At 42.0% G+C, this 27289-nt stretch overlaps 1 protein-coding gene across 4 annotated transcripts in view; it reads left to right on the forward strand.

Moving 5' to 3' along the window:
• Positions 1 to 27289, forward strand: part of FHOD3 (formin homology 2 domain containing 3) — a 386114-nt gene that overhangs the window by 209534 nt on the left and 149291 nt on the right. For all 4 annotated transcript variants that reach the window (XM_082288796.1, XM_082288793.1, XM_082288794.1 and 1 more), the window contains exon 6: positions 23803 to 23897. In XM_082288796.1, coding sequence (XP_082144922.1) covers positions 23803 to 23897 — 95 coding nt within the window. The remainder of the gene's footprint in view (positions 1 to 23802; positions 23898 to 27289) is intronic.

The raw sequence follows: 27289 nt of genomic DNA on the forward strand, positions 1-27289 counted from the left end.
TAGAGATGAAGTAGTTATGCTTTTCAACACTGTACACCTAACACAGCTAAATGAAGAAGGTAAGTTCCCTAGGGCCATTGGGCGACTGACAGAGACAGACTGCTAAAGAAAACCGTGAAGAGAAAAGCCCAGTTTTTATTCATATGTTTCAGGAGAGTAGCCAGAGAATCACTTTAGGTACCTAAAGCCAGCTGATACTTTGAGAGATGACTGCTGGGAAGAAAGTGTTGAATTCATCTAAAGCAAGCCAATGAACTTGTAAATGTTTTCAAAATAATGGCACAATGCATAATTGGCGTAATATTTGTTTTAGAGTGCATCAGAGAGAAGGAGGTGGTAGATACACACAGGAATTCATATACCTTTTTCTAAGTACTCATATGTGAAGCAGGATTAAGATTGTTACAGTTTTGCTTTTCTTTATCAGATTAAGTTATTAGTGTGTGTTGTGAGATACAGATTGCAGCTAGGTTCCATTTTATTTGACATCGAACTCTTTTCAGGAGCAATGTATCAAATAGAATCTCGTTGCTCAAGGCAAAGGAAAATTGACACCCATTCTTTGAATCCAGTTCTATTCAGGTTTTTGAGATGCAAAATCCAAAGTGATTGAAGTTCTCTAGTGCATTACAGATGTTGACTGGGAAAGAAGGCAAAATGCCCTTCCTTCCATCCTTGTTTCCATGGCTAACCCATTCTGCCCCTTCAGGTTTGAACTGTTTCAAGTTTGCCTCCTAAGAATCAGAGGTGGTGTTGTCCTGTGGGTATTCCTAATACAGTGGCAAGTCCATTGGTTCCTACCTTTTTTCAGTGTGGTTTTCTTTCATAGGATAGTGCAGCTAGCACTGTACTGACTGTAGAGTTGTGGACTACTTCTCCAGGGTTATATGTATGATTGGTGTTCTCTGTGTCAGAATTACTAAATTTTTGGTCCCAAAATAAAGCTCTTATCTAGCAGTCTTGGGTCCCCCTTAAGCAAAAAGTGACTTGTAAAAATGACAGCTGACTCTCTACCTCAGACCTTTCTATTACACTTAAAAAAAAAAAAGTCCCAGAATAAATCATCATGAAATTAAATTTGTGTTATTAGAGCTGTGTTCGTGTTACCCTCTGTTCTGCCAGGCTTCCTACTTTGAATGAGACAGGTCCCATAACACAAAATCCTGCTTTCCAGCACTGAGTGCTGATAAGTCATGCAGACTGCAACAAGCAACCATTACTTGATATCTCATGTTGTCTCATTTAAGCCTCTTTAAAGTGAGAAATTACAGGTGTTGCTCACATGTTTTCATATGCCTTCATTCGGTTTTAGAAACTTCTTGTGGCAGTTCACTCTCTTTTGTTTACTTTCTAAGAGTCACGTTAGTTATGACTTTGATTGGATTGACTTTTTGCTGTTCAAAATTCAGGCTATAAAGATACCTTGCATGGAAACTCTGAAAATGAAAGCAGTAGAGGCACCGTTCTTTCACTACATACTGTGAAATAGTTGTAAGGAGTGCGTGATCTCAAATTGAACTTTGATAAACTTCTTTGAAGTGGGAAGAAAAAAGAGGAAAGTATTTCTACTTCAGGGAGGAGAGGCTAGATTTAGGAATTTTCTTAAGTTTTTTGGGTTCTCCCTCTGCAGGCACTGAAATGATATTCTAGTAGGAACTGGTGGTAAAACTGGTGTGAAACATCTCCTTTCCATGTACATCATTATCTTGGACCTTAAACAAGGCAATGTCATCTGTTGTTTGTAGCATGCATTTTGTTGTAAAAATAGAATTCTGAAACCACTGCAAAGGTCTTGGCTTTTTAAACATTATTTGAAAGATTTTGTACGAATAAACAGCAATCCTTTTTAAAACTGATTATACACATATGAAAGCATTTATCATGAAGTGGCCAATTTTTTATGGTAATGTAAAAACTTTGAGAGAGGGATGTGTAAATTCAGATATATACAGTTAAATATTTTTATCTGTGGATATGCATCTGTAAACATGCTGTATATTTAAAAGCAAGGATATGTGCACAAAAATAGACAAATGTGTTACTGAACAATGCAGGGACAAAAAAAAAAGGCATTGCTGGACTGCAGAAGTGACCTGGAAGAAGTAGTTTACACTGCAGTAATGCATTTAATCTGCATTTGAATACTTCCTAACCTTCCAGATCTCTGAAATTTATTTGCTTAATCATAACTGTAGGTGCTAATGTAGGTGAGTTTGGGAAACTAAAGGGAAAATGTTACCCTGTTTGGAAGGCACAATTCTTTACATGGGTCCTGACTGGTCTTGCTTGATCTGGAGTGCTTGTGACTGGTTGTGCAAGGAAGCACACAGTACAAAAGCTACAGCAGGAGAGCACCATGGCAGCTCTACACACAGAGAATATAATACATAGCTAGTGTTGAGTTCTTCCTTCTGTAAGCTCCATACTCTTCATGTCAATTAGATGAGGAATGTGTATGGTGTGTGATGCATATAGAAGGCTTGTTAAAGTTGGCAGTCTAGATTTAAGAAAAAAAGGTGGTGAAAGAAGACAGGAGGTAAATGGAGCAGTATCTGATTTCAGCTTTATAGCTCTCGAGGGCTCTGAGGGCAGGCAAGCTCAGTATGACCTTGGAAATCCACCTGGGACTCTGGTGCCTCACTCTGTCTCTGGTTTACATTTTACTCTCCAGCTTTATGAAATGTCATGTAATTAAACCCTCAGAGAAATGAAAGGAGATCGTTGAATCTCATGAGTTTAGAATATTTTTTTCCTTTTCCTTGGATTTCACTTGTTAGTGAAAAACGATAGACAGACAGAAAGATGGATGAAGAGGATCTTGAAGAGGCTCTACAGGTTTTCTACATGCATTTATGAATGAGGATTGTTAAGGAGATAGTAGACACACCTCAGCTTGAACAGCTAGCTCTACCAGTGCTGATTCCACAAAGTGGACACTTTTCATGGAGCATGTGAAGTGCAGGGAAAGGTTTTACTTATTTTGTTAGTTGGATCATTTCCTTCAAGTGTGTTCTTAAAGCCCTATGACTAATGAGAAAACTAAAAAGTGTTTCTTTTGGCAACAGTTAAATAAAATATTGTGTTGGAAATCATCCCAAGAAAAGAAGGCATTCTCAATGTTCAAGAAAATCCCATCTCTCACCTTTTGAAAATTTCTGTTCAGATGAGTGAAAATTCTTCCTTATGTTTCCTTCTAGAAAGTGAGGGAAGGAAGGGAGGAGAGTAAAGTGAGAGGGAAGTATGCATGTGGTCAACCCAAAATTAATTGCTTTGCTAATGCTACCATTCCTGTGATTGACCTTTCCAAGGTGGTACCATGTTTACATTATAAGCTGGACCAGCTGCCTGAAATAGGTTGTGTGGTGGTAAATGGTGTTGCCTCCCTTTGACCCCACTCAGAATTCAGGAAGGGAATAAAGGAATTAATTGGGTCTTTCTCAGAGACAGCCTCAGCAGCAGTGAGGGGTACCCAGTTTCTGTAGGGTTCACTTTGGGTTTGGCGGCTTCTTTCCATTTCCATTTCATTTAATAAATATATTGCAAGGAAGAAATTCATTCTTCTAAGAAAAGATGTGGTAGGAAAAGTGATTGAAGATTTGGCGGGAAAAGATGGCTCTCTACTAGTATTTCCTGCTGAAAAGCACCATTAGGAAGAATTGCAAGGTTTTATGGGGACAGGACCCTATAGTCTGCAGAGTTTGTCTAGAGATTTATGTAGTTTGGATAAGCATTCTGGCTCTGAGCCTTTCTGTATGTTAAACTTGAAATGAGATTAAGGGAGCCAGGGTAGAATAGACTTTATTTTTTTAGTTCTTGTACCAGAAATGTTGATTCTTTCTCTCACCACTTCATATTTTATTTCTTTTTGTAAGGTCACTTGAATTGGATGCATTATAGGCAACCTATTTATGTAACCAAGTTAGAAGCATTTTCCCAAGTTGATATGCAAAAATGGAGCTCTCAGAGGTTCACACAGAACAGTATTTTGGAGCCTGAACCCTTTATTGTGAAGATGTGAAACAGTTTAGTGCCATTTATTATGTAGTGGTTGTGAATTTTTTTTTTACAGGTTTATATCAGCTATAATACTACAGTGTTGATTTTGTAAAGCTCTGAGATTTTCCTATACAGTAGGAAGCAGCTGTCCTCATTGAGCAGATAGCTATTGTTTACATTTTTGTTTCTTCTATTTGACTACAAAATGTGAATTACTGGCTTTCAAACTTTTCTGTTGCTTTTACACTTTGTGCTAACATAAATTTCTGTAGATCGAGCAGTGAATCAAAATGACTAAGTTTTAGTTTATTTATTCTTTCATTTATTATTATTTATTAGTTTATTTAGTTTAGTACTTCATTTTCTACACCAATAAAGCAACTCAGATGTTTTATTTATTTTTTAACTTTTCCATTACTTGTACTATATGAAAAGTGAAAGATTACCCTTTGGCCTTGAGCAGTCAGAAGGGATGAGATTAATAAAAATTAATTCCTAGTTGCAACTATGAAATGAAACTAACAATTCTAGAGATAGTAGGGATCATTTTATGAAGAGCAGGAAGCCAGCATACACCCATTTCATTTCACAAGCAAGGTAATTTACCCAATTTTGTTTAACAACCTTTTGTTTTATAAACAGAGGTTGTTCTGGATGGTAACAATGATCAAATTGTTAGCAGCATTCTCCCAGACATAAGGTTACCAGTCCCAAAACAAGGTGAGATATATTTTGAATAGATGCTTGGAGCTAAAGATGCCCATCCAGGACAGGTGGGAGGCCATAGGAGCAGCAGCCTGGAGGAACAGTGCCCTATAGCAGATCAGACGCCTGCTGTCTCTTCTGTCTCATAATCTGCACTTGCCAGAATTTGTTCTGTAGAGCAGCAGGATGCTCATCATTCTCTTAGAGTTCAATAGGGCAATGAGAAATTTTTGGCATTTTGTGACATTTTATCAGTGTTGCTATTGAGACACATGGATAAAGAGAGAAGGTGTCCCAAATCCAGATAATAGATTGGAGGATGACAAAGCTATGCATGATGGATGGTGGGTGGTGTTTTGTGGAAGCCCAAGGATAGCAAAGCTGATCTAGAGTACCTCTAGGTATGTCACCTGAGTTACTGCCCATCTGAAATAACTCTTGCTTCTTCAAGCTGCAAGTATTGTTGCAATGATGTCCTGAACTTTTTAAATCATGTCTGGTGAAGCAACTTCTGCCAATGTGACTTCTATCATAAACCAAAGATAACTTAAAGATTTGTTTGTTGCTTTAGGGTGTGTAAACAGTTAATGGGAGAAGTATTTATTCTATTAAATTAAATGGCAAAACCCTGTGTGATGATTTTCATTCCACTTATGCATCATGAGCATAATGAGGGATTCTTTTACACACACCTTTTTTTTTTTTTAATGAAACAGGGATACCAGCTCAAAACCAAAACAAAGCAATCTAATAAAAAAGGTTATCACAGATCACACAGAATATTCTGAGTTGGAAGGACTCACATGATCAAGGATCCACAAGGATCATTGAGTCCAACTCTTAAAGGATTAGAATGTTTATAAAGCCAAGTTTTCCACACTTTGGAAATGAGGCTGCTAGTCCTCAAAGTTCAAGAAGAGAAAAGGGATGGTGGTGCTACACATTTTAAGGTTCCTGACACAGGGGGAGAGAGGTTTTAACTGAACCTCTGCCATAGTATTAGCATGTATTGTACTTGCTAGGGAAGTAATTTCGGTTCAGCTTGTCAGAAAGTATCATTATGTTCCCTGTCAAGGTGTGTTTGTTGTTTTCTGGGAGCCAATCTGAGACCGTACTGCACAGAGCTGAACCTAAACTCGAAGTACTATTATATCAAAAGGTATTCTCAAATACAAATCAGATTATCAAGATTGTCAAGTGTCTCAGGTGTGACATCCAGAGCTAGTGGAAGCCCCAACTACCCTGCAGAACAGAATAGTTTCTTCACCTCATCAAGGTGCTATGCAGAAAAAGCATTCAGACCCATGAAGCACTCACTGTATTGATGAACATCATCCTGCAGGAAATGAAATATTCTGTCTTCACAGGAGGTTTGCACTAAAAAATTCCTAGGACCACACACTGAGAGAGTGCTTTCTAGACAGTACTTTCCCGCACTTGCTTTGAATGAGGAATTACTCTAAAGCCCAGGAATAATGTTTCTTGCAATTGATTTTAACATAGTTAAGTTTGTGCACAGAGTAGGCTGAACAAAGTTTTCTACTGGAATCTTAATTCTGGCATTTCTTGACATTTCAAGTGCGTAAATTTTGTGTACCTAATGTTATTTTAACTTCTTTCTAAGTACCCAGAAAGAGCTAATTGCCCATGACGGATTTGTCTTGTTTGTGGACTAATTATTCCATAGATGCATAGCCTTCTACACCAGTTGTGCACAGATGGTTTGGGTTCAGTCCACATCACTTACTGGAGAAGTGTTGTGCAGAAGTGTCCGTGATACTTCCAGGACTGGTTTGGGTCTGGAAGTAATTTGCTGCTTCCATGTGGAGCCTGATGTTATTGCTCATAGAGCAGAGCTCAGCAACTTTGCTCCAAACTAACAAAAGGAGCTGTAAAACTCCTGTCTCCAAATTGTCTCTGCACCATCTTCTTAAATATTAAGTGTTATCCTGGGATCCTATAACCATACTGTCCTATGTAACTCCTGCTAAGGGGGTGCTGACCAATAGTACAGTCATAGAAACATGCTTGGTTCATATGAGGATTACCAATAATGCTGTGGTCACTGAATCGTAGAATAATCAGCAAAAGGAATTAAATCACCCAAAAATATTCTTTGTAAATAAAAGTGATTTTTCAACTGCATTTCTCATTTACGTGGTTACTGATAAATAAGAAATGTAGATGTTCAAACCTGAATAAATCCACCACTTTCATCTTCATATTCAGCCATTACATGATTGTCTCTCCCTGCCACCACATAGATGATAACTGGTTACCAATGACAGACCTTACATTCTTAGGTCAAATGAAGCTTATGCCCCCAAATATTTTCCTTTTGTTCTTGAATCTATTTTATTCACGTTTGTATATGGTAAGGAAATAAAGTTGTATATGGTAAGGAAAAAAAGCAGAGATCCTCTTTTCTGTCTTTCTGTCAATGAGAAGTTAGTATTCAAACAATTTTTGTAAATGTCAACTGCAAATTTTGAGAAGGGGAAAAAATAGTACTGGTGTGCATTCTGCTTGGCTGTCCACCTATTGCGTCAGAGAGCAGAAAAGTCTGAGCATGCTACTGATGATTTCATTATGTTTCTCTTTAAGAATTGCTGTAATAAGGTGGGATTCAGAATTCAAAGGAGTTCCACTATCACCATACTGAAGGGGGGAAAAAAAGAATAGAGGGATTAGAAGGGAATTACAGTTAATTTGGAAGGAATCTTGGCTCATTATCTGAGATGAATGAGCAGAGACACAAAACAGCATTTTCGGTCAATATTTTGGAAGCGTGTGAGCTCTGTACTTAAAGGGATTTGTAATTATGTCTCTCGCCTGCACCTTTCTCATGGGAAGTCCACTTCAAATGGGAGATATGAACTTGTGACTTGAGCACATTCTTTACTGTGAGATTTGAAAGGAGACTGTATAACCCTAAATTTCACATAGCAGCAGACATACTTGAAACAAAAAGAAATAAAAAGCACATTTAATGAAGTGTTGTACTGGTTTGCTTTCTAGTGCTGACTTTGGCTTTGTTTAGCCAGTACTTAAAGAATAGAGCATTTCATTAATTTGGCCTAACAAGCATAAATTCAAGAGATGAAAGTGAATTCTTTAATGGCATGCACATCACTGCAGAGTGGAGTCTATCTGAAACATTAGAGACAGGCTGAGCATGCTGAAGAGCAATAAATATCTGAAAAGTATATCAGGAATTTAGTTTCAGCATCTGTCATGGTGTAATTACGGTGAAGGAAATTAGAAAGATACACTCGCTGTTGGTTTTAAGACAGGTAAATGATGAAAAAGTGACAGATGCATTCTTTTTCGTAAAATCATTGAGTGTTGGGATCCATCCCTCAGTAGATAAAAGACAGAGATCTTGATTCAAACAGCATTTATTTTCAGGCCATTTGGTTTGATTCATTTTTAGCCAACACACTATGGTGAGGAGGCTGGGACACTCTGAGAAAGCCTTATTTCCAGTCCTGTCTTTGCTTTGAACAGACATTTTCCTCTCCCACTTTGCTTAGAAACTATTTTAATTTAGTTGCTGGATTTAAAGCATAGGGAGTTCTTATTTATCCTACTGATTTCTGCCCTTGAGTCAGTCCTTCTTGGGCACAGGAGGAATCTTTTATTCAAGGATTTTGGATGGTTTGGAATACAGTTAAGAAAAATATGACTTTCTGTGCTGCTCTACAGTGGTCTTTAAATCAGTTGGTTTCAAGATAATAAAAGCATTGAAAAAATCTCAAATTTATATTAAAAAGCATAATTTTAAAAAGCAGAGCTTCTTTACCCTTTTTTGACACTTATATTTCAAACACTACTCAAGTATGGAATGATCTAAATACATCTGTGCTGTGCATTTACTTGTTGCATTCCTGTCTGCTGAGATGATGAAAGCCAATGCATCCCTTTAGAGGAACTTTTGGACTTGTCTAAAATCATGTAGCTATTGTCACTTATGCAACAAGAAATTTAAAAAGTGATATATACTTAAAGTGTTTTGTAGTGCTTCTTAAAATAATCTTTCTTTTACTGTGCTTTTCACACATGGTACCTCACGTTGGAAGAAGAGGGAACAGTGTTTGGAATACATCACCAGGTGAAGGAACTATGTGAGAATTAAAACAGCTTTATATTGAAGTAGAATAGCTGGAGAAGTTAAATTTTATTTTTGTTTTCAGTGCATCTCTTCCTTGGTATTCCCCAAACATGCCTTATGCTAATGGCTAGAATAAACACTGTTTGAACTCAGTATCAGATGGCTTCCTGAGGGTCACTTTTGGCAGCATGCTTTGTTTCCTGCAAAACCCTCTGTGAGAAGTGATGTAAAATACCAGTGGTAGGATTACCATTTTCAGTGGTTTTCATTCACCTTTCTTTCACTGCTTTTCTGTTCTTCAGGAATATAGTGTGTATCATTTCTTAGAGGTCCAGGCTTATTGAGTGAATGCCACAATACATGAATTTTGGAGACTGGCTGTTGGCATGGGAGCAGCAGAAGTAAATTTCCATGCCCCTGGAAATCATTGCAACTCTCTGTAAGCCTCTCTGCCAAACACTGGTTTAAGTGTATTTAGCTACCATACTAATTGCAACACTGTTATCCCAGGATGCCAGACCGAGCCCATGTTTACCTGCCCAGGGTTGGACCTTGAAGAATGAAATTGAGCTTAGCAAATAAGGAACTGCTATCTAGGGAAATACTAGCTCTCATGATAGCAACAACTTGTTGCTACATGGCAGCAAGAAATCATTGATCAATGTAATGCTTTACAAAGAATGTGCTGATGGAGCTGTGCAATGTTTGAAATTTCAACTGGCACAGTTGTTTATATTTTTTTCTTCTATACCTCTAATACAAATAATACAATACAATAGTATATTCCTATAAGAGGAATACAATAATGCTTGGAATTGTTGGTTTTCCTCTTTTTGCTTCCCTGAGAATCTTCTTTATTTTTAGGAAAAACTTAAATATTAGGAAATGTGGCTTTCTCCCCAAGAGAAACAGGGGGAAAAAGCTGTCAGTGAGAATCTATCACTTGCTCACTTCAAAACCACAAGTTTCATTTTGGAAACAGTTGTTTCTACTGTTGAACTACTTAGTACAGTTGTACTAAGAAGAAGCACTGTTGATGACTAAAAATGTTCGGTATGTGAACACTTTTACCCTACTGTATGTCCTTTTTCTGCTTTAGCTTTAGTCCATTTGTTAAACAGCCCAGCTGTGCCACACTTTTTACTTGCCAGAGAGGGCAGGAAGCCCAAGACAGTGTGCTTTTTTCCATAGTCACTGGCAAAAGAGCCTGCTTGCAGTCAGCAATGTATAATAGAAAAAAAATTTCATGTATTCCCTCATACTTTCTTTGCCCCAGGTGCAAAGACACACAGGAGTCCGACAATCAGAATAAGCTGGGGTTTTTTCTGAGACTGAGTCCTGGTTGCGTTTTCTTTCGAACCCACTACTGACTCTACGGTGTTTCCCAGTCCAAAAGCTGAGTTCATTCTCAAATCTTAGCATTTCAGCATGTAAAGCAGATGCTGGAATTCCAAACTCATGTGATGTATGTAATTGATAATGATTGATAAAAGCTTGCACCTGCAGGACCTTTCTTTGTGCAGGGTAAATAGGTGTCTGAGGAGCTCAAGAAAGGGAGCTGCAGAAATTATCTTTTCCATTCTGCAAAGGTTGGTTTGTGTTTCCCTCTTTGTACCTTCAAAGTCAGGATTAGTATTGTTTACACAGACAGAAGGCTTATGTTCATGATGATTAATGGAGAGGGAAAGGCCTTGAAATTCATCACATCTAGCACATTGCCAGACTAAATTACTCAATCAGCTCCCAAATAGAAGGGCTAAGGTATCACTTCTTAACTTGGGAGACTCACTAAATCCCTCGAGTTTAATCCTAAATTGAAGTTACTTTTCTTTTTTTTGGGACTTCTAGCTTAATGTGTAGTTTTTGTTTCTTGACTGTGTATTAATCTTCACTTTAAATTCAGTTGAATTAAATTTAAATATTATGAAAGGGACTGAATATATGATTGGGAGAGTAAAAACAGAGCCATACTTCAGGGGTGCACAATAAAAGGACAAGAGGCCTGCCATGGGCACTAGCTGAAATACAGGAAATTTGAATTAAACTTAAAAAATGAATAAAAAAATCCTGTGAGTGTGTCTGAGCACTGGCACAAGTTGCCCAAAGAGGTTGAGCAGCTACCTGGAGCTATATTCAACACCCAAATGAACAGAGTCATGAGCAACCTGCTCTGGATTCCCCTAGTTTGAGCAAGGGGTTGGAGTAGACAGCCTCTAGGATGATAAACCCATTATAAAAAATTTAAAATACATTTAAAGATAAGAGACACCTAATCCTGAAACAGATCCTGATTTCTGCCCTAAAACCAAACCACTTCTCACTGGCTGCAGCATCAGTACTCAGTGCAAGAATTCATAGCTGAGAGCTGAGGTAAGTCCATTGGAGATAAGTCTTCAGTATTTCCATGGGCAATGTCCTGCTCTGTTGTGATGCTTTTGCAGCATAGCTCACCTTCACAAGAAAATCTGGCAATCTTGTCATCATGTCCTGCTCCCTCAGAATTTAAGTTCTGAGGGCCAAGTCTCCCCCAAAAATCCTTTAAAACTCCAAAAATCTCAATTCTTAAGAAAAATACGTAACTCCATATATATACTGGAAAAACATTATTCAGTGTTACAGCCAGTACTGACTCCATTAAGAAGCAGCTGCCTTAATTCAGCTCTATATATGCATATATGTCATGTTAATTACAGGCTATAACACAGCTCTTTTTCCAAATGCATTTTGCTTCATGAGTCAGCATCTTTTAAAACCATCTAGTTAACCTTTCATTTTCTTCTTTTCTTTTGTCTTTTTTTCCCTTCTCCCATCTTCTTCTGTCCTTAATTCTTTCTTTTGTCCTGTTTTTTTCTTTCCTTTTTTTTTTCATTCTTCCATGCTTTTAGTCAGCTTGCAAAATAGCAGGCAATCCGCAGCTATATTTGCTCGCTTACTAATAAGGTATTTTAATTACATATTTCTCCTTCATGAGGAAATGTTTTTACCTATTGATATATAAGCTGTACCCTGTTGATTTTACATTGCTGTGTTATGAATCTTGTAAAACATGCTAGAACATAGTGCATTTAAAGCGTGAGTGCTGCTGCGACATACAATAGTGATTAAAACGATTATGACTAACCATGCAAATCTTTTACTATGCATATATGTAAGCCAGGTTTCAGTTCATATGAACAGGCTTTCAGTAGTTTAGCTACTGACAGAGTCAAGTGAGAGTCCATCCTTTCTTTGCACCCAAGTAAATTTTTTAAAATAGCACAAAGGAAATACTGGAAGAGGAGCTGCTTTGATGGGGCTTGTGCACCACCACAGGTGTATCATGGTGTGTATAAAGGACCAGCTTTTGATGAAATGTGTCAGCTGATTAAGGGTGCTGTATCTCCTTTGGCTTTGCTGTGTCCTGTTTTAAAGTCAAAAACACCAGAGGAAAAGCGTGGCAGAGGAAACACGGAGAGGAGAAAATTCCTCTATAGAATGTTTCTGTGGTGTGGGACTTGTGGTGTCTTTATGTATTTTCTGTTAAAGTAGATGTAGGGAAAAATGAAGAATAGGTTTGATCTGGAAACCCACTGTCTCTGCAAGAGATTTGAACTTTGAATAATACTTTAGATCTAAAATGAGACCAGAAGTTTCCAAAATGCGTAAGACTAAAAATTAGACTTTAAAGTAGTGTTCGCCCCCTTACGAACTTCTGAAGTGTATCAGCATTGACATCTGTACAGAAATGGTTTTGCTGCTTTGGTTCATAGCATTATTTCTGCAATGTGTTTTTCTGTGAGATAGTTCAGTTCTTGTTTAATACAAGTTCAGCCCATGGTTAAAGTGAGAGTTCTGAAAATCAATTCCTTAGCATGTTTCAACCATGATGTGTGTTATAATAGATAGAACAAATGAACACAGGGTGAAAAGGCAAGATTAAGAAAAGATTTGGGGTTTAAAAAAAACTTGGATAAGAAACAAAATATTTATGCATTTGTGGCCAGGAACAAGATTGTTTTCATCTTCTAGATGACATTACATATATCTTCAACAGGAGTAAAGAAATGGGAATACCTGTATAAATAGCAGATTTACACCACAGCTAAAACCAACCCATACAAGTAGTAACAGAGGAAAAGAACAAAACCAACACCCAAATGTACAAATTTTAGCTGGTTCTAGCCCTGCGAAGTGAGTGTGAGTCACCAGGTTTGTCACAGTGTTGCTCATTTTCAGAAGCAGTGGAGAGTCCAGCTCGTCTGTTTAATCTGATGTTACCTCTTAGAAGAAGGAGCTCTGCTGTGATTTTGCCAATTTTCAAGTAGCTGGATGGTACAGACGTTGTATTTAATAATGATTTCTCATCAGGGAAATTCAATATCCTTGGATATTATGGAGACAATAAGCTCTGCTCTGAGGGTATGCATGAAAGCATGGTGGGAATGTGCTACAAGCAAAAGTAGAAGCTGCTGACTTCCAGCATGTCGGGGCTGAGCTGAGTTGGAGATTTTGTGTTCAAGATGGTCCCACTTGGTAACTGGGATCTTGCCTTTCTCTAATGAGGACAGACCAAGAAAGAAGTTTGAAGTATGGTTGTTTTCTTCAGAATTGCCACCTCGTGCTTTGTAGTAGTATATTAGGTAACTGTATCACCTCCTTCCTGGGATCACTCACTAGCCATATGCGGAGTTTTGCTTGATCAGGATGCTTACTTTGATGTAGTATGCCATTTTGGTGCCCAGGATAGCATACCCAAACTAGCAGTCAGTTTTCAAATGGAATGAATGCAATCACACAGACCCTTGATTTCTCATTGATGATGATACGATTTTAGCTAGCGATGAAAAGATGAATTTTAGTAGCTGGTTCTTCCCCATTAGTTTCATCACTGTTCTGTCTGTTGTGCACACCCACCTGTAGTTGTATGCAGCACATGATGTGCACCACAGATGCTGGGTATGAACTGCTTGATGAACTTGGGCCAGAAGCTTCTTTGGGAGCTGAAACCTGCAGTGACAAGGTCTGTCTTTGGCCTGCTTCACCCTGTAGGTTTGCTTCTTCTGATGGAAACAAATGCAATCACAAGACGCATCCCTGCCGTAATTCTTGACATGATGAGTATGGGTTTGACTCATTGGAAATTGTAAGAAAATAGTTTTTCTGCTCATTCAGTGGTGTTGTTTTCTCTAAGTCTGTCTTGTCATAAAATGGAAGCAGAGCAGACTAGAGAAGCAGGTGCGTGCGTGGGCAAGGAACAGCTTTGAAACTTTTTCCAGTCTGGGTGGGAAAACAGACTTTAACTTAAAATGATGTTCATTGTGATGATGTTCTGTTCTAGAGCTTTTCCTCTTTGGTCCTGTTAACTTTATATCCCAGGAGACAATCAGTGCCAATACTGGCAAGTTTTTTAGAGGCTTTCTTAAACCTCTTATTTCACAGAAATCTCTGAACTTTCTGGCTGGTCTGTCCTTTTCTAGCCTAAGCCTTTCCTAAGAAATCCAGCAATTTTCCACTTGAAAATAGCTATAGGTAAAGTCTCACACTACCTTCACATAAGATTAAGGGTTTGACAAGGGTAGTGGGAACAAAGAAATTCCAAATTAGGCCTGTTTCATATTTAAACCCCCCCTCTCCCAGCCCCTTGTTGCACAATAGTAAACTTTGCTAATGCAAGTAGGTTGTTGATACACTTCCAAAAAGAATTCCAGTTATCTGAGGGATGAGATTAAATGGATTAAATGGATTAAATAGCTTCCTCATTTGTTGGTAAAGAAAAAAAAAGTTTGGTTAAAGGCGCATACAAATTTGAATTTAAGTTATTTTAGACTAGACTGGCTTTCTGAACTGCCTTGCAAATGAGGCTGCACTCCCTTGGTTGAGGCCATGCATGTTGGTGGTGGCTGTGTGGGCATGCTGGGTGCGTGGAGCTTGCACTTCAGCCACAGCCATTTCAGCAGAGCACAGTCGTGGTCTGAGAGGTAAGATAGCAGCTGGGTAGAAAAGCTTCAAAGAATGTAAAACGTCCTCTGTCAGTCTCCATTTAGTGCCAAACTGCTGTGTCTTGCTCAGCCAGACCTGAGCCCTGGGAGGGCGCAAGGACCTCCAGTCCAGCAGCCTGCTCCTACACTGGTGTTTTTGGTGGCATCTTCCATTTTGACTGTGTGGTGTGGCTGTGGTGAGGGAATTACCTTTTCTTCCTCAGCACAGACACTTGATGTGGTATGAAAGCCAGCATTCTCCTTTTAGGTCTACATGTGCCCTTCTTTTCCTAAAAATTTATGAGGCATCAGCTTTGTACAAAGTGTACGGATTCTCCTTATCTTACTCTACCTCTTAATGCATTCTCCTCAACCCTGCCTATCTTGTCTTGTTTTTCTGACCCCTGAAGACAGGAAAGAGCACTATGAAGGTCCACACCAAGGTCTTGGCAGCAGCTGAGAGCTTCATGTGTGGCAGGCAACTACTGGAGATGCGACTTGGATATGCACTCATACCTGTTTCCATCCTGGTCGTTTCCTGGCATCGTTTGTAATTCCTTGCCCTGTGAAAGTTATTGGCCACTAGTTCAAGCAGCAATAGTAGTGGGGTTTTTCTTGCTTTTTCAAGAGTCCCTAAAACGTTTTTTGGCTTCTTTCTAAGATCTACTAATTTGCTTTAACATATTGCTGTTATGAAGAGTCACATCTAAGAGGCTGAAAACAAATGCCTTCCAGATCTCACTTAGGCATCCTGTCTAATTAGTCTTAAGTATAAGCTGTGGAGTCATTCTGTATTGTGTACATGTCCTTAAAAGCAAACTTCTTGCTGTCTTTGATTTCTGTATTAATTTGGAAAGCATGTGCCAAGAGTAAAATTTGTTTCACATTTGTTTCAAATTCAAATTAAACCCCCAACCAAAGAATTTGCTGGGGAAAAAAATTGATTTGTTGACCTTATCATGACTGGATCTCACCCTGATCCAGTGCCAAATCTTTTTAGCATTGAAAGGAAGTAAAAACAAGAATTAAGAACTTTCTCTGATTACTGCTGGGATAGTAGCATTTCCTCTACCTGCAATGAAATGCTTCAAAGCAACCATTTATTCAGGCTGTGTAATTCGTATCTCTTCTTACTGGCTGACTTACATCTTTTATTTTACCATAACACTTGGGCCTGTGTCCCTCCCACCTGATTTTATTCACCTGAGAGACATGTCTTCAGAGGGTGGTGACTGATTGCTTCCTGGAGAGGAGGAGCAGAGAGTGCCTGGCGTACTCCAGTGGTAATGCCTGCCTAAGAGACGTGTTATCTCTGTGCCAGAGCCCTCTTGCTTGCTTTTTCTCAGTCTTCATTGATTGTGTGGCATTTGTTGAGTGTGGCTTTCCTTCTAGCTTGGTATGACAGATGAGATAAAGAATATAAGTATGTAAAATTAGTACCTCAGGTTTTTAAATTGACCAACTGGACCAAAGGAAAAAGGGGGAGACAGTGTAAAAATGACTGTTAGCTCTTAGCTATAGGGGTACTTAAGTGTTTGCCTAGCATTCATGTCTTCGAAAATCTTCCCTTAAGGTAAACAATGCTGCACTGTGCACAACTGTGCAAAAGTTAGCAGACATTCAGAATGTGTTTGGAAGATTTATAGTGTCATGATTCTCCTCACCCTGTGGGTTGGTTTTTTTCCTTTTGTCCCCCATAAAGTAGTGTGTTAGGGGCTCACCAGGCTGTGCATTAGATAATTGAGTTGTTATGCCAACAGGCGTTACATCAGTGATTTCTTTTTCATCCCACTGTGCTTTGATCTCCTGCTATAAAGCAGAAAATTGTCCTGGGTTGCAGTGTATTCTATTACCATCCCCATCAGCCGTTGAAATCAGGTGGGGCAGTGTTTCCTTGCCTCCTCCCCCCAGACTATCTTGCTGTTAATGGCCCATCATTGTCCTGCCGCATGACTCATAGATAACTCCCTCTGGACTATCATCTGTTAATGAGCCCAATCAACACCTGGCCTTATGACTCATTACCCCATTGTGAGATGCTCCACCCAGAGGGAGGAACCAAGCATCCCAGCGTGGATATAAGCTGAGGTTGAAAACCAGAGAGGAGACCTTTCCACTGGATTTCCAGAGGACAGGAGCTACACAGTCACCACTGGACCTTCTGAGGAAGAGCAGACCCTCTTTTCTACAGGATCACCGCTTCAGAGGACTGCAGCCACCATTCTAGCAGACTGCTACCACCACCCTGCCTAACAGGGACTCAGGTTGTATCTTGACTCTGTCAGTTTGAACCAGTGTTTTCTTTTAGTTGTATTTTCTTTCCTTTTCTTTAAACTTCCCCATTAAATTGTTATTCTGACTTGGTGCCTCCCACTGGTTTGTTTTCAAACTAGTACATAATTTGGCGCCCAACGTGGGGCAGCTCTGAGAGAAAGTCAGAATTACAATTTTGTGTTAACAGAAACCTATTCACCATGGTGCTCAGCTTGTCTACGTGGGTACTGTATCTTGCTCTCTATATTTTTCCTCACATGGGGAACTACCTGCCTGTAGTATTACTCCTGTTAAAACCAGGGAATGGTATGAGAATTGCTTTAATGGTTTATTATGTCTACAGCATGATAACCTGCGAGGCAATGAATACCATTCGGAGTATATACTCAGTTTTGTTTGGCTGTCCTAGTCTGGGCTCCTATGTCTGGGATCTCCTCAACAATCGCACCCAGCCCCTGGTGGGAGGAGTAGAGAGTGGTTTCTTCCAGCCTTTCAGGCCAGGCGCAGCAGTTTTTGAAAATATTGAATTCCCTCTGGATGTCAAAGACGGCATAAACTTGCTGTCAGTTCTGCTTTGTCTTCTCTGTACAGCCTGCACCATGTACACCATGCTTAGGATCAGAGCCATGACACAGCATCCTCAGGATGAGGGAGGGAAAAAGAGCAGAGCAACAAACATCATGCCTACCCAGGCTGACACAGAGGAGAAAGGAACCAAATGCAAAGCAACAGCGTCCATGTCTACTCAGACTGTCACCGAGGGGAAAGAACCCAGATGCAAGGCAACGGCGTCCATGTCTACGCAGACTGACACAGAGGAGAAAGAGACCAAATGCAAAGCAACAGCGTCCATGTCTACGCAGACTGACACCGAGGAGAAAGGACCCAGATGCAAGACAACAGCGTCCATGTCCACGCAGACTGACACAGAGGAGAAGGGAACCAAAAGCACTCTCAGTGTCCCCATGCAAACCGTCACCGAACCAGAACAGCCTAAACCAATTGCAGTTGCCCCCGTTCAGAAGAAGAAATCAAAAAGCAAATCAGCCCGCATTGTGACTGACGAGGATGCAGCAGGACCTTCGCACCCAGCAGAAGAGGCAGAGCCAGAGATCATCACTCGGTCGCTATCCCTGGGTGAGCTGCGTGACCTGCGGAGGGAATTCACCCGCCAGACGAACGAGTCTATCCTGACCTGGCTGCTCCGCATCTGGGACGCTGCAGCCAATGACACCATTCTGGACGGAAGTGAGGCCAGGCAGCTGGGATCTCTGTCCCGGGATGTGGTCATTGACCAGGGGATCGGGAGAACCCAAGAAACTCTCAGCCTCTGGCGGCGACTGCTTACAAGTGTAAGGGACAGGTACCTTTGTAAAGAAGACCTTCAGGTGCACCAAGGGAAATGGAGCACAATGGAACAAGGTATCCGGTGCCTGAGGGAATTGGCTGTGCTGGAGATCATTTTCTCAGAAGACGAGAGATTTCCTAAGAGCCCAGATGGTGTCCAGTGCACGTCACAGATGTGGTTGAGGTTCGCACGCCTTGGACCAGAGATATACTCCCGTTACCTGGCAACGCTGCAATGGAGGGAAGGCGAGGACAGGGTGGGCGTCTTGGTGAACAAGCTGAGGATTTACGAGGACACCGTCACAGCCCCGTTTCGCACCCATGTCTCATCCGTGGAAACAAGTCTTTTGGCTGAGCAAGTCCGGAGCTTGATTGAAGAAGGCCATCAGAAACTGAAAAAGGAACTTAAGGAAGAGATTTACCCGATCTCGCCAGAACCAACAAGAGTCTCTGCCATTAGGAGCCGGCGTCCCCCAACCAGGGAGAGAGGATACACCCCACGAGGTAACCTCTGGTTTTTCCTTCAGGAACATGGAGAAGACATGAGTAAGTGGGATGGAAAACCCACCTCCTCCTTAGCAGCTCGGGTACATGAACTAAAAAGAGGGACAACTACCACAAGAAGCGCATCTAGAGTCAATATTGCTCCGGTCTCTCGCACACAGAACTCCAGACGGTACCAGAATGATAATATGACCGATCCTCTTGAAGGGACCTCAGGAACGTATTCACCGGAAGGGAGCAACATGCAACATGACCAGGAATAGAGGGGCCCTGCCTCTAGCCAGGTAGAGGAAAGGGAGAATCGGGTCTTTTGGACTGTGTGGGTCCGATGGCCTGGCACATCTGACCCACAAAAATACACGGCTTTGGTTGACACCGGTGCTCAATGTACTCTGATGCCATCAAGGTATGTGGGAGCAGAACCCATTTCTATTTCTGGAGTGACAGGAGGATCCCAGCAGCTGACTGTACTGGAAGCTGAAGTGAGTTTAACTGGGAATGAGTGGCAGAAACACCCCATCGTGACGGGCCCGGAGGCCCCGTGCATTCTCGGCATAGACTATCTCAGAAATGGGTATTTCAAGGACCCAAAAGGACATCGTTGGGCTTTTGGCATAGCTGCTGTGGAGACAGAAGATATCAGACAACTGAGTACACTGCCTGGCCTCTCAGATGACCCCTCTGCTGTGGGACTGCTGAGAGTTGAAGAACAACAGGTGCCAATCGCCACAGCAACAGTGCACCGCCGGCAATACCGCACCGACAGAGACTCTGTGGTTCCCATCCATGAGATGATTCGCAAACTGGAGAGCCAAGGGGTGGTCAGCAAGGCCCATTCACCTTTCAACAGCCCTATATGGCCAGTGCGTAAGTCCAGTGGAGAATGGAGGCTGACGGTGGACTACCGTGGCCTGAATGAGGTCACGCCACCATTGAGCGCCGCTGTGCCGGACATGTTGGAACTTCAGTACGAGCTGGAGTCCAAAGCAGCGAAGTGGTACTCTACTATTGACATTGCCAATGCCTTCTTCTCCATTCCTTTGGCAGCAGAATGCAGGCCCCAGTTTGCTTTTACCTGGAAGGGTGTGCAATACACCTGGAATCGACTGCCCCAGGGGTGGAAGCACAGTCCCACCATTTGCCACGGACTGATCCAGACTGCATTGGAAAAGGGTGAGGCTCCAGAACATCTGCAATACATCGATGACATCATTGTGTGGGGAAACACAGCAAAGGAAGTGTTTGAGAAAGGAGAGAAAATCATCCAGATTCTCCTGGAAGCTGGCTTTGCCATCAAAAGGAGCAAAGTCAAGGGACCTGCTCAAGAGATCCAGTTCCTGGGAGTAAAGTGGCAAGATGGACGGCGTCAGATTCCCACTGAGGTCATCAATAAGATCACTGCGATGTCTCCACCGACCAACAAGAAGGAAACACAAGCTTTCCTAGGCGCCATAGGTTTCTGGAGGATGCACATTCCCGAGTACAGCCAGATCGTGAGTCCTCTCTACCTGGTTACCCGCAAGAAGAATGATTTCCACTGGGGCCCTGAACAGCAGCAAGCCTTCGCCCAGATCAAGCAGGAAATCGCTCATGCGGTAGCCCTTGGCCCAGTCAGAACAGGACCAGAGGTGAAGAACGTGCTCTACTCTGCAGCCGGGAACAATGGTCTGTCCTGGAGCCTCTGGCAGAAGGTGCCTGGTGAGACTCGTGGCCGACCACTGGGATTCTGGAGCCGAAGCTACAGAGGGTCTGAAGCCAACTACACTCCCACAGAGAAGGAAATCTTGGCAGCCTATGAAGGAGTCCAAGCTGCCTCTGAGGTAATTGGCACTGAAGCACAGTTGCTTCTGGCACCCCGACTACCGGTGCTGGGTTGGATGTTCAAGGGAAAGGTTCCTTCCACGCATCACGCCACCGACACCACATGGAGCAAATGGATCGCCCTCATCACACAGCGTGCCCGTATTGGAAACCCGAATCGCCCTGGGATTCTAGAAATTATAACAAACTGGCCTGAAGGTGAGACTTTTGGATTATCTTCTAAAGAAGAGGAAGAGCAAGTGACTCGTGCTGAGGAAGCCCCACCATATAATGAGCTACCGGAGACTGAAAGACGTTATGCCCTCTTCACTGATGGTTCCTGCCGAATTGTAGGCGCTAACCGAAAGTGGAAAGCTGCAGTATGGAGCCCCACACGACGAGTTGCACAAGCTACCGAGGGACAAGGTGGATCGAGTCAGGTTGCAGAGCTTAAAGCCGTCCAGCTGGCTTTGGATATTGCTGAACGAGAGAAGTGGCCGAGGCTCTATCTCTACACCGACTCGTGGATGGTAGCTAATGCTCTGTGGGGATGGCTGGATCGCTGGAGAAAGGCCAACTGGCAGCGCAGAGGGAAACCCATCTGGGCCGCTGAGATTTGGCAGGACATCGCCACCCGAGTAGAGAAGCTGACCGTGAAGGTTCGACATGTGGATGCGCACGTACCCAAGAGTCGGGCTAATGAAGAGCATCGCAACAACGAGCAGGTGGACCGAGCTGCTAAGGTGAAAGTATCTCAGGTGGATCTGGACTGGCAGCACAAGGGAGAATTATTCCTAGCTCGTTGGGCCCATGATGCCTCTGGTCATCAGGGGAGAGATGCAACATACCGATGGGCCCGTGACCGAGGGGTGGACCTTTCCATGGACAGCATCTCACAGGTCATCCACAGTTGTGAGACCTGTGCTGCAATCAAACAGGCCAAGCGGGTGAAGCCTCTGTGGTACGGTGGACGATGGTCAAAGTACAGGTATGGGGAAGCCTGGCAGGTTGATTACATCACCCTTCCCCAAACCCGCCAAGGCAAGCGCTACGTGTTGACCATGGTTGAAGCGACAACTGGATGGCTGGAGACCTACCCTGTGCCTCATGCTACAGCCCGGAACACCATCCTGGGCCTGGAAAAGCAAGTCCTGTGGAGACATGGCACCCCTGACAGGATCGAGTCGGACAACGGGACTCATTTTAAGAACAGCCTCATCAACACCTGGGCCAGAGAACACGGTATTGAATGGATATATCATATTCCTTATCATGCACCAGCTGCCGGAAAAGTTGAACGCTGCAATGGACTACTTAAAACCACCCTGAAGGCACTTGGTGGGGGGACCTTCAAAAATTGGGAAGTGAACTTAGCAAAGGCCACCTGGATGGTCAATACCCGAGGGTCCATCAATCGAGCTGGTCCCGCCGAGTCTGAACCCTTGCACACAGTGGATGGAGATAGAGTCCCTGTGTTACACCTGAGGGGTATTTTAGGAAAGACTGTTTGGATCAATCCCGCCTCAGGCAAAGGCAAACCCATCCGTGGGATTGTCTTTGCTCAAGGACCTGGTTGCACTTGGTGGGTAATGCAAAAAGATGGGGAAACCCATTGTGTACCGCAAGGAGACCTAATCTTAGGTGAGAACGGTGCGTAGGGTTTCATTGTATATATATATATATACATATGTGTGTGTAGAGTTTAAAGAAGGTATTGATTTGGGATGATGTAGACGGTAATAGAATAAGGGGTGGATAATGTCCTGGGTTGCAGTGTATTCTATTACCATCCCCATCAGCCGTTGAAATCAGGTGGGGCAGTGTTTCCTTGCCTCCTCCCCCCAGACTATCTTGCTGTTAATGGCCCATCATTGTCCTGCCGCATGACTCATAGATAACTCCCTCTGGACTATCATCTGTTAATGAGCCCAATCAACACCTGGCCTTATGACTCATTACCCCATTGTGAGATGCTCCACCCAGAGGGAGGAACCAAGCATCCCAGCGTGGATATAAGCTGAGGTTGAAAACCAGAGAGGAGACCTTTCCACTGGATTTCCAGAGGACAGGAGCTACACAGTCACCACTGGACCTTCTGAGGAAGAGCAGACCCTCTTTTCTACAGGATCACCGCTTCAGAGGACTGCAGCCACCATTCTAGCAGACTGCTACCACCACCCTGCCTAACAGGGACTCAGGTTGTATCTTGACTCTGTCAGTTTGAACCAGTGTTTTCTTTTAGTTGTATTTTCTTTCCTTTTCTTTAAACTTCCCCATTAAATTGTTATTCTGACTTGGTGCCTCCCACTGGTTTGTTTTCAAACTAGTACAAAAATGTAACAGTGGAAACTTTTGAAGATGATAGATGAATTGTACTAATTCACTTTTCATAATCCTTACAAAAAAATGTCTGTCCTTATCAGTCAGAGAAGATTTCATAGCTGTTGCCTCTTGAAAGTCTCATATGATCAGGATTGCAAACTATGGAATTACTGTTACAAAATATTTTACTAGCATGTTTTGAAATGCTGTTTTAAATACTTTAGGACAAATTAATAAAGATGCTTCTTTATTATAATGCTTTGTTTTTTGTATTTTCTCACTAAAGTGTAAAACTTCTTAGCAAGAGAGCACTGTGAATAGTTGATGTCCTTATTGGTGTTAATTGCCCAGCTTTAATTTCAGATCATTGGAATTCACTGAAACTGTCAATCCAAATATACTAATTCCAAACATTATATGGTGCTGAAACAAGTGGTAAAAGTCTTGGCTCGCAATATATAAAGCATTGTAGCTGATGGAACCATTTTGGCAGTAAGAGTACTGTTTGCAGATTTTGGGACAATAAAATGTGGCATCTTCTAGTAAGGAACAGGTGTTTGGGGTTGTCTCTGGATGAAATTCACTCATCTTGTCCAGACTAAGTCAGTGAAATTTGTGCAGTTTCCCCAGATTTCATCCAGCCCAATCTTGCCCAATGTATCTTTCATTAGTTGAGCTCCCTACATCTCTGGTAAACCCTGCTTAGAGAAAATTGTCAGCTATGCTTAGAAATATAAAAAGTGTTCACAAGCTCTGATTGTATTTTTTCTCTTTTCTTTGGAATAGCTTTGGGCCAGATAATGCTGTATGTCGATGGCATGAATGGAGTGATAAATCATAATGAAACCATCCAATGGCTGTACACACTTATTGGCTCAAAGGTAAGACTCTCAAAAATTCTCATTTTATATGGTTTTGGTGTTCTTTTAATGCATTTTATTTGTTTTATGCTTTTAGGGTATAAATAGACTGTGTGTTAGGTTCTAAAATATTCCATAATATTCTGCGTGGAAACCAGGTCACACTGAGCTGTTACTTCTTTTCTACTGTTTTTATACTCTTTTGTTGGCACACACTCTGCTGTTAAAAGCAAAGATGCCCTCATTACTGTCTGTGCTGCCATTGCACTTGACCATGGAGAAAATTTTCTGGTCTTGCATTTGCAGTTCCTAAGGCATTCACTGGAACCACTTTTTGGCGTGTTTTTTCTCCCTCTTTCCACACTGAATGCTCACCACTCTACACTGCTCAGCTCTGCTGAGCACTGGGGGAGGACAATTCAGGGTGACTTCCTTCTTAGACTAGAACACACAAGTTCAACTGGAAGTTACCTACAACGATCATCCAGACCAAATGCCCAACAGGTTCACTTTATGAAGGTCGTTGCCCAAATGCCTCTGAAACACTGACAGGTTTGGGACACTGCCCACCTCTCCATTAAGCCTCTTCCTGTGTTTGTCCACCCTCTCAGCAAATAAATGCTTCCTAATGTCAAGTCTTCCCTTGCCTGGAGAGCCCTAGAAAGCAAAGTCTGGTACCTGCCTGCAGGGTACTCTTTGTTGGTCCCTGCTTATTGAGACAAAAGCTGAAAGCTGGAATATATGCTGCTTGGGTAGGTCTCCTTCAGTGGAAGAGTGATTTATATAGTGCACAAACCACCTTTAAGGCCATCTTTGCTGGAATTTGGAAAGCAAGCAGAACACAGGTATTACTGACATACCATCCTGAGGGGCCTTAGGAGAGGTAAACCCACAAATACACCCTTCTCCAGCCTGTTGGCTCTCTTAATAAGCTTTAGGAAGCTTATTAAGGGCTGCCAGGGGCTGCTGCTGCTCTTGCTACACAGACCTGTACATAGATAGATGTGTATGATGCAATAGCTGGAACAGGGTATGGTAGTTATTGTTAACAACCCAAAAGTTGCTGTAATTGGTGGAGTTGAATCCACGGTTATAGTTACTAAGAAATTTCCAGGAATGCTTCAAGTGTCTGAGTCACTGAAAGTTGCTGTTGGGTACTGTAGTGACATAGAGAGGTTGCTGCTCTCCCCTTTTCCTCTGATAGCTCTCATAACACAAGGAGAAAGAGCTTGATGTCCCAGGGGTCTTTTTTAACTACAATTTTTTCTATAGTGTGCAAACTTCACTGCTGCAGCTGATTTTCAAGTCAAAGAACAGATGCTTCAGTATTGAAAGAACTGATTTATCTTGGGTTGACATACCTATATTGGTAGATAAGTAAAAGTAAGTTGATTATGGTTATCAAATCTCAGGCTTAAAGGGCAGGCTTCATGATTGGGAAAAGATAAGGAGAAACTTTTCCAGAGTGTAAAATGTTCCACTGTTGTCTAGGCATTACGCTGGGCCATTTGTCCTTCTGAAACGGGATATTTGCCATGGTTGGAAGAGCAGTGCAAGATGAGAGAGAAACCCATTTGCTTCATATAGATCCTCATTTTCTATGGAACAGATTAAAAAGCAAAAAAGGAATAAAAATTCTGCCATGTCCGTGACTGTTTTAATTCTCTAATGCACATAACAGGAGTGGAATGGGAGAGAAACATGACTGTATTGCTACCTTGCAGATTAAATTCTGTCTAGATTTCCTTGCTCTGAGTACTTCAGTTCTTGGGTCCTTAAGCTCCTTTCTCCCTCCCCCATCGCCAGCCTGAATGATTATCTCCATGTCCTGGCTCAGTGCCTGCAGCTGAGGAATGCAGGCAATGTGCTTTGAATAGTTTGGTTTCAGGTAGCATCAAAGTTGCTTTTTCATTATTCTTCGACTGTCTTGGAGGAGATCTAAGTCCCTGTCTGTGTGCCAGAAGTTAACCGGGGGTATGGCAGGCTTACTGTCAGTGTGGTGGGACAGCTGCTTTATTCACTTAAAGGTGGTTTTGACTTTCTGTGAAAAATGAAGCCCTGGAATTTGCAATGCACCTACAGTCTGATTTTCAGCCCTGCTGTGCTGGTGCCTTCTCCACAGCAAAGACGATGAAAAATACGTTAACATTGCTGAACAAAAAAAGAACAGTGAAACTGCCAATTAAGTCTTGGGACAAATCCCTCTAATAGGATGCAGGAGGAATATAGTTATTCAGCTGCCACAGCTGTGACACATGGTTTCTTGCCTTCTCAAAAGCTCTGACTGGGTTTAACATACTTAGCAGTGGAGGTTGTTGAATCTGTTCCACAGATTTTTTTTGTTGTTTTTATCAAATTCTTTAGTGGTTTTGACCCTTCATTGCCACTTGCTCTGCTCTGTTTGCAAGGGGCTGCTGGCTCTGCTGGCTCACTTTGAGCAGTGGATTGCTGCATGTGCTGCTGCACTGCAGCACACGGGTTCAGCAGAGCACCTTGGGGGCTGGCATGCTCAGCACTGCAACAGCTGTGATTTTGGTACCCAGCTCCAAGATCACTTTATGCACCCAGCAATACTTCTGTGTAGGGACAGGGGGAAGAGGTGGGAAATAAAAGTTTGAATTAGTGCAAAAGTGCTTTCAGTAAATTGCTTCTAGCCCTTATAAGCAATTTACTGAAAGCCTCTCTAGATTGTTGCCATTGTATTCCTTACTGTTGCCAATTCTGCCACAGTCTTACCCCTCTGAGCATCAATGGATGCTTATATTGTTTGATTATCAGAAGTTGTTGATAATTTATTGCTGTTATCTAAGTTTGCTCTGAATAAAGTTTTTAGGGAGGTGGTTAGAATTCCAGTGGTGTGACTGCATTGGCACTGTTGCCATTGTACCAGTTCAGGTGCACCAGCTGTGTCAGGGTGAAGAACTAAAAAGCAAGAAGGAACTTAACCTTAGATGACTTGTTTGCTATGGCACAGAAAGAACCTTATGTTGTTGATTGGTATTATATAGGCTCTAGACTGGAAGTCTGATGGTAGCAGTACCATTCTTTAGTGATATTAGGTGGAGATAAGACCATTATTGGCACATCCCAGACTCTTAGGACCACTGCTGCTCCTTCCCAAGATGCATATAACCATAAGTGATCACACTAGTGTGTGGCAGTGGGCTTTCAAAGGCTGGCTGTAGACTGCTTTCCAATCATCAGTGGCTGATACATCCCTGGCATAAAGCATTGGCAGCATAATCCCAACATAAATGTACATTATTACTATTTCATCATTAGTTAGTGGGCAGCAATTCATCAGTGGTTCCCTGTTTGACGAAGCATTCAAGTATGTACTCAGTTATGGGTGTGTGGTTACATGCTCTTGGCTTCCAGATAGCTTTAATACATAGCTGAGGTCAGCAGTGAGC

Source organism: Coloeus monedula (genome assembly GCF_965178545.1).
Source record: "Coloeus monedula genome assembly, chromosome: 1".
NCBI lineage: Eukaryota > Metazoa > Chordata > Aves > Passeriformes > Corvidae > Coloeus > Coloeus monedula.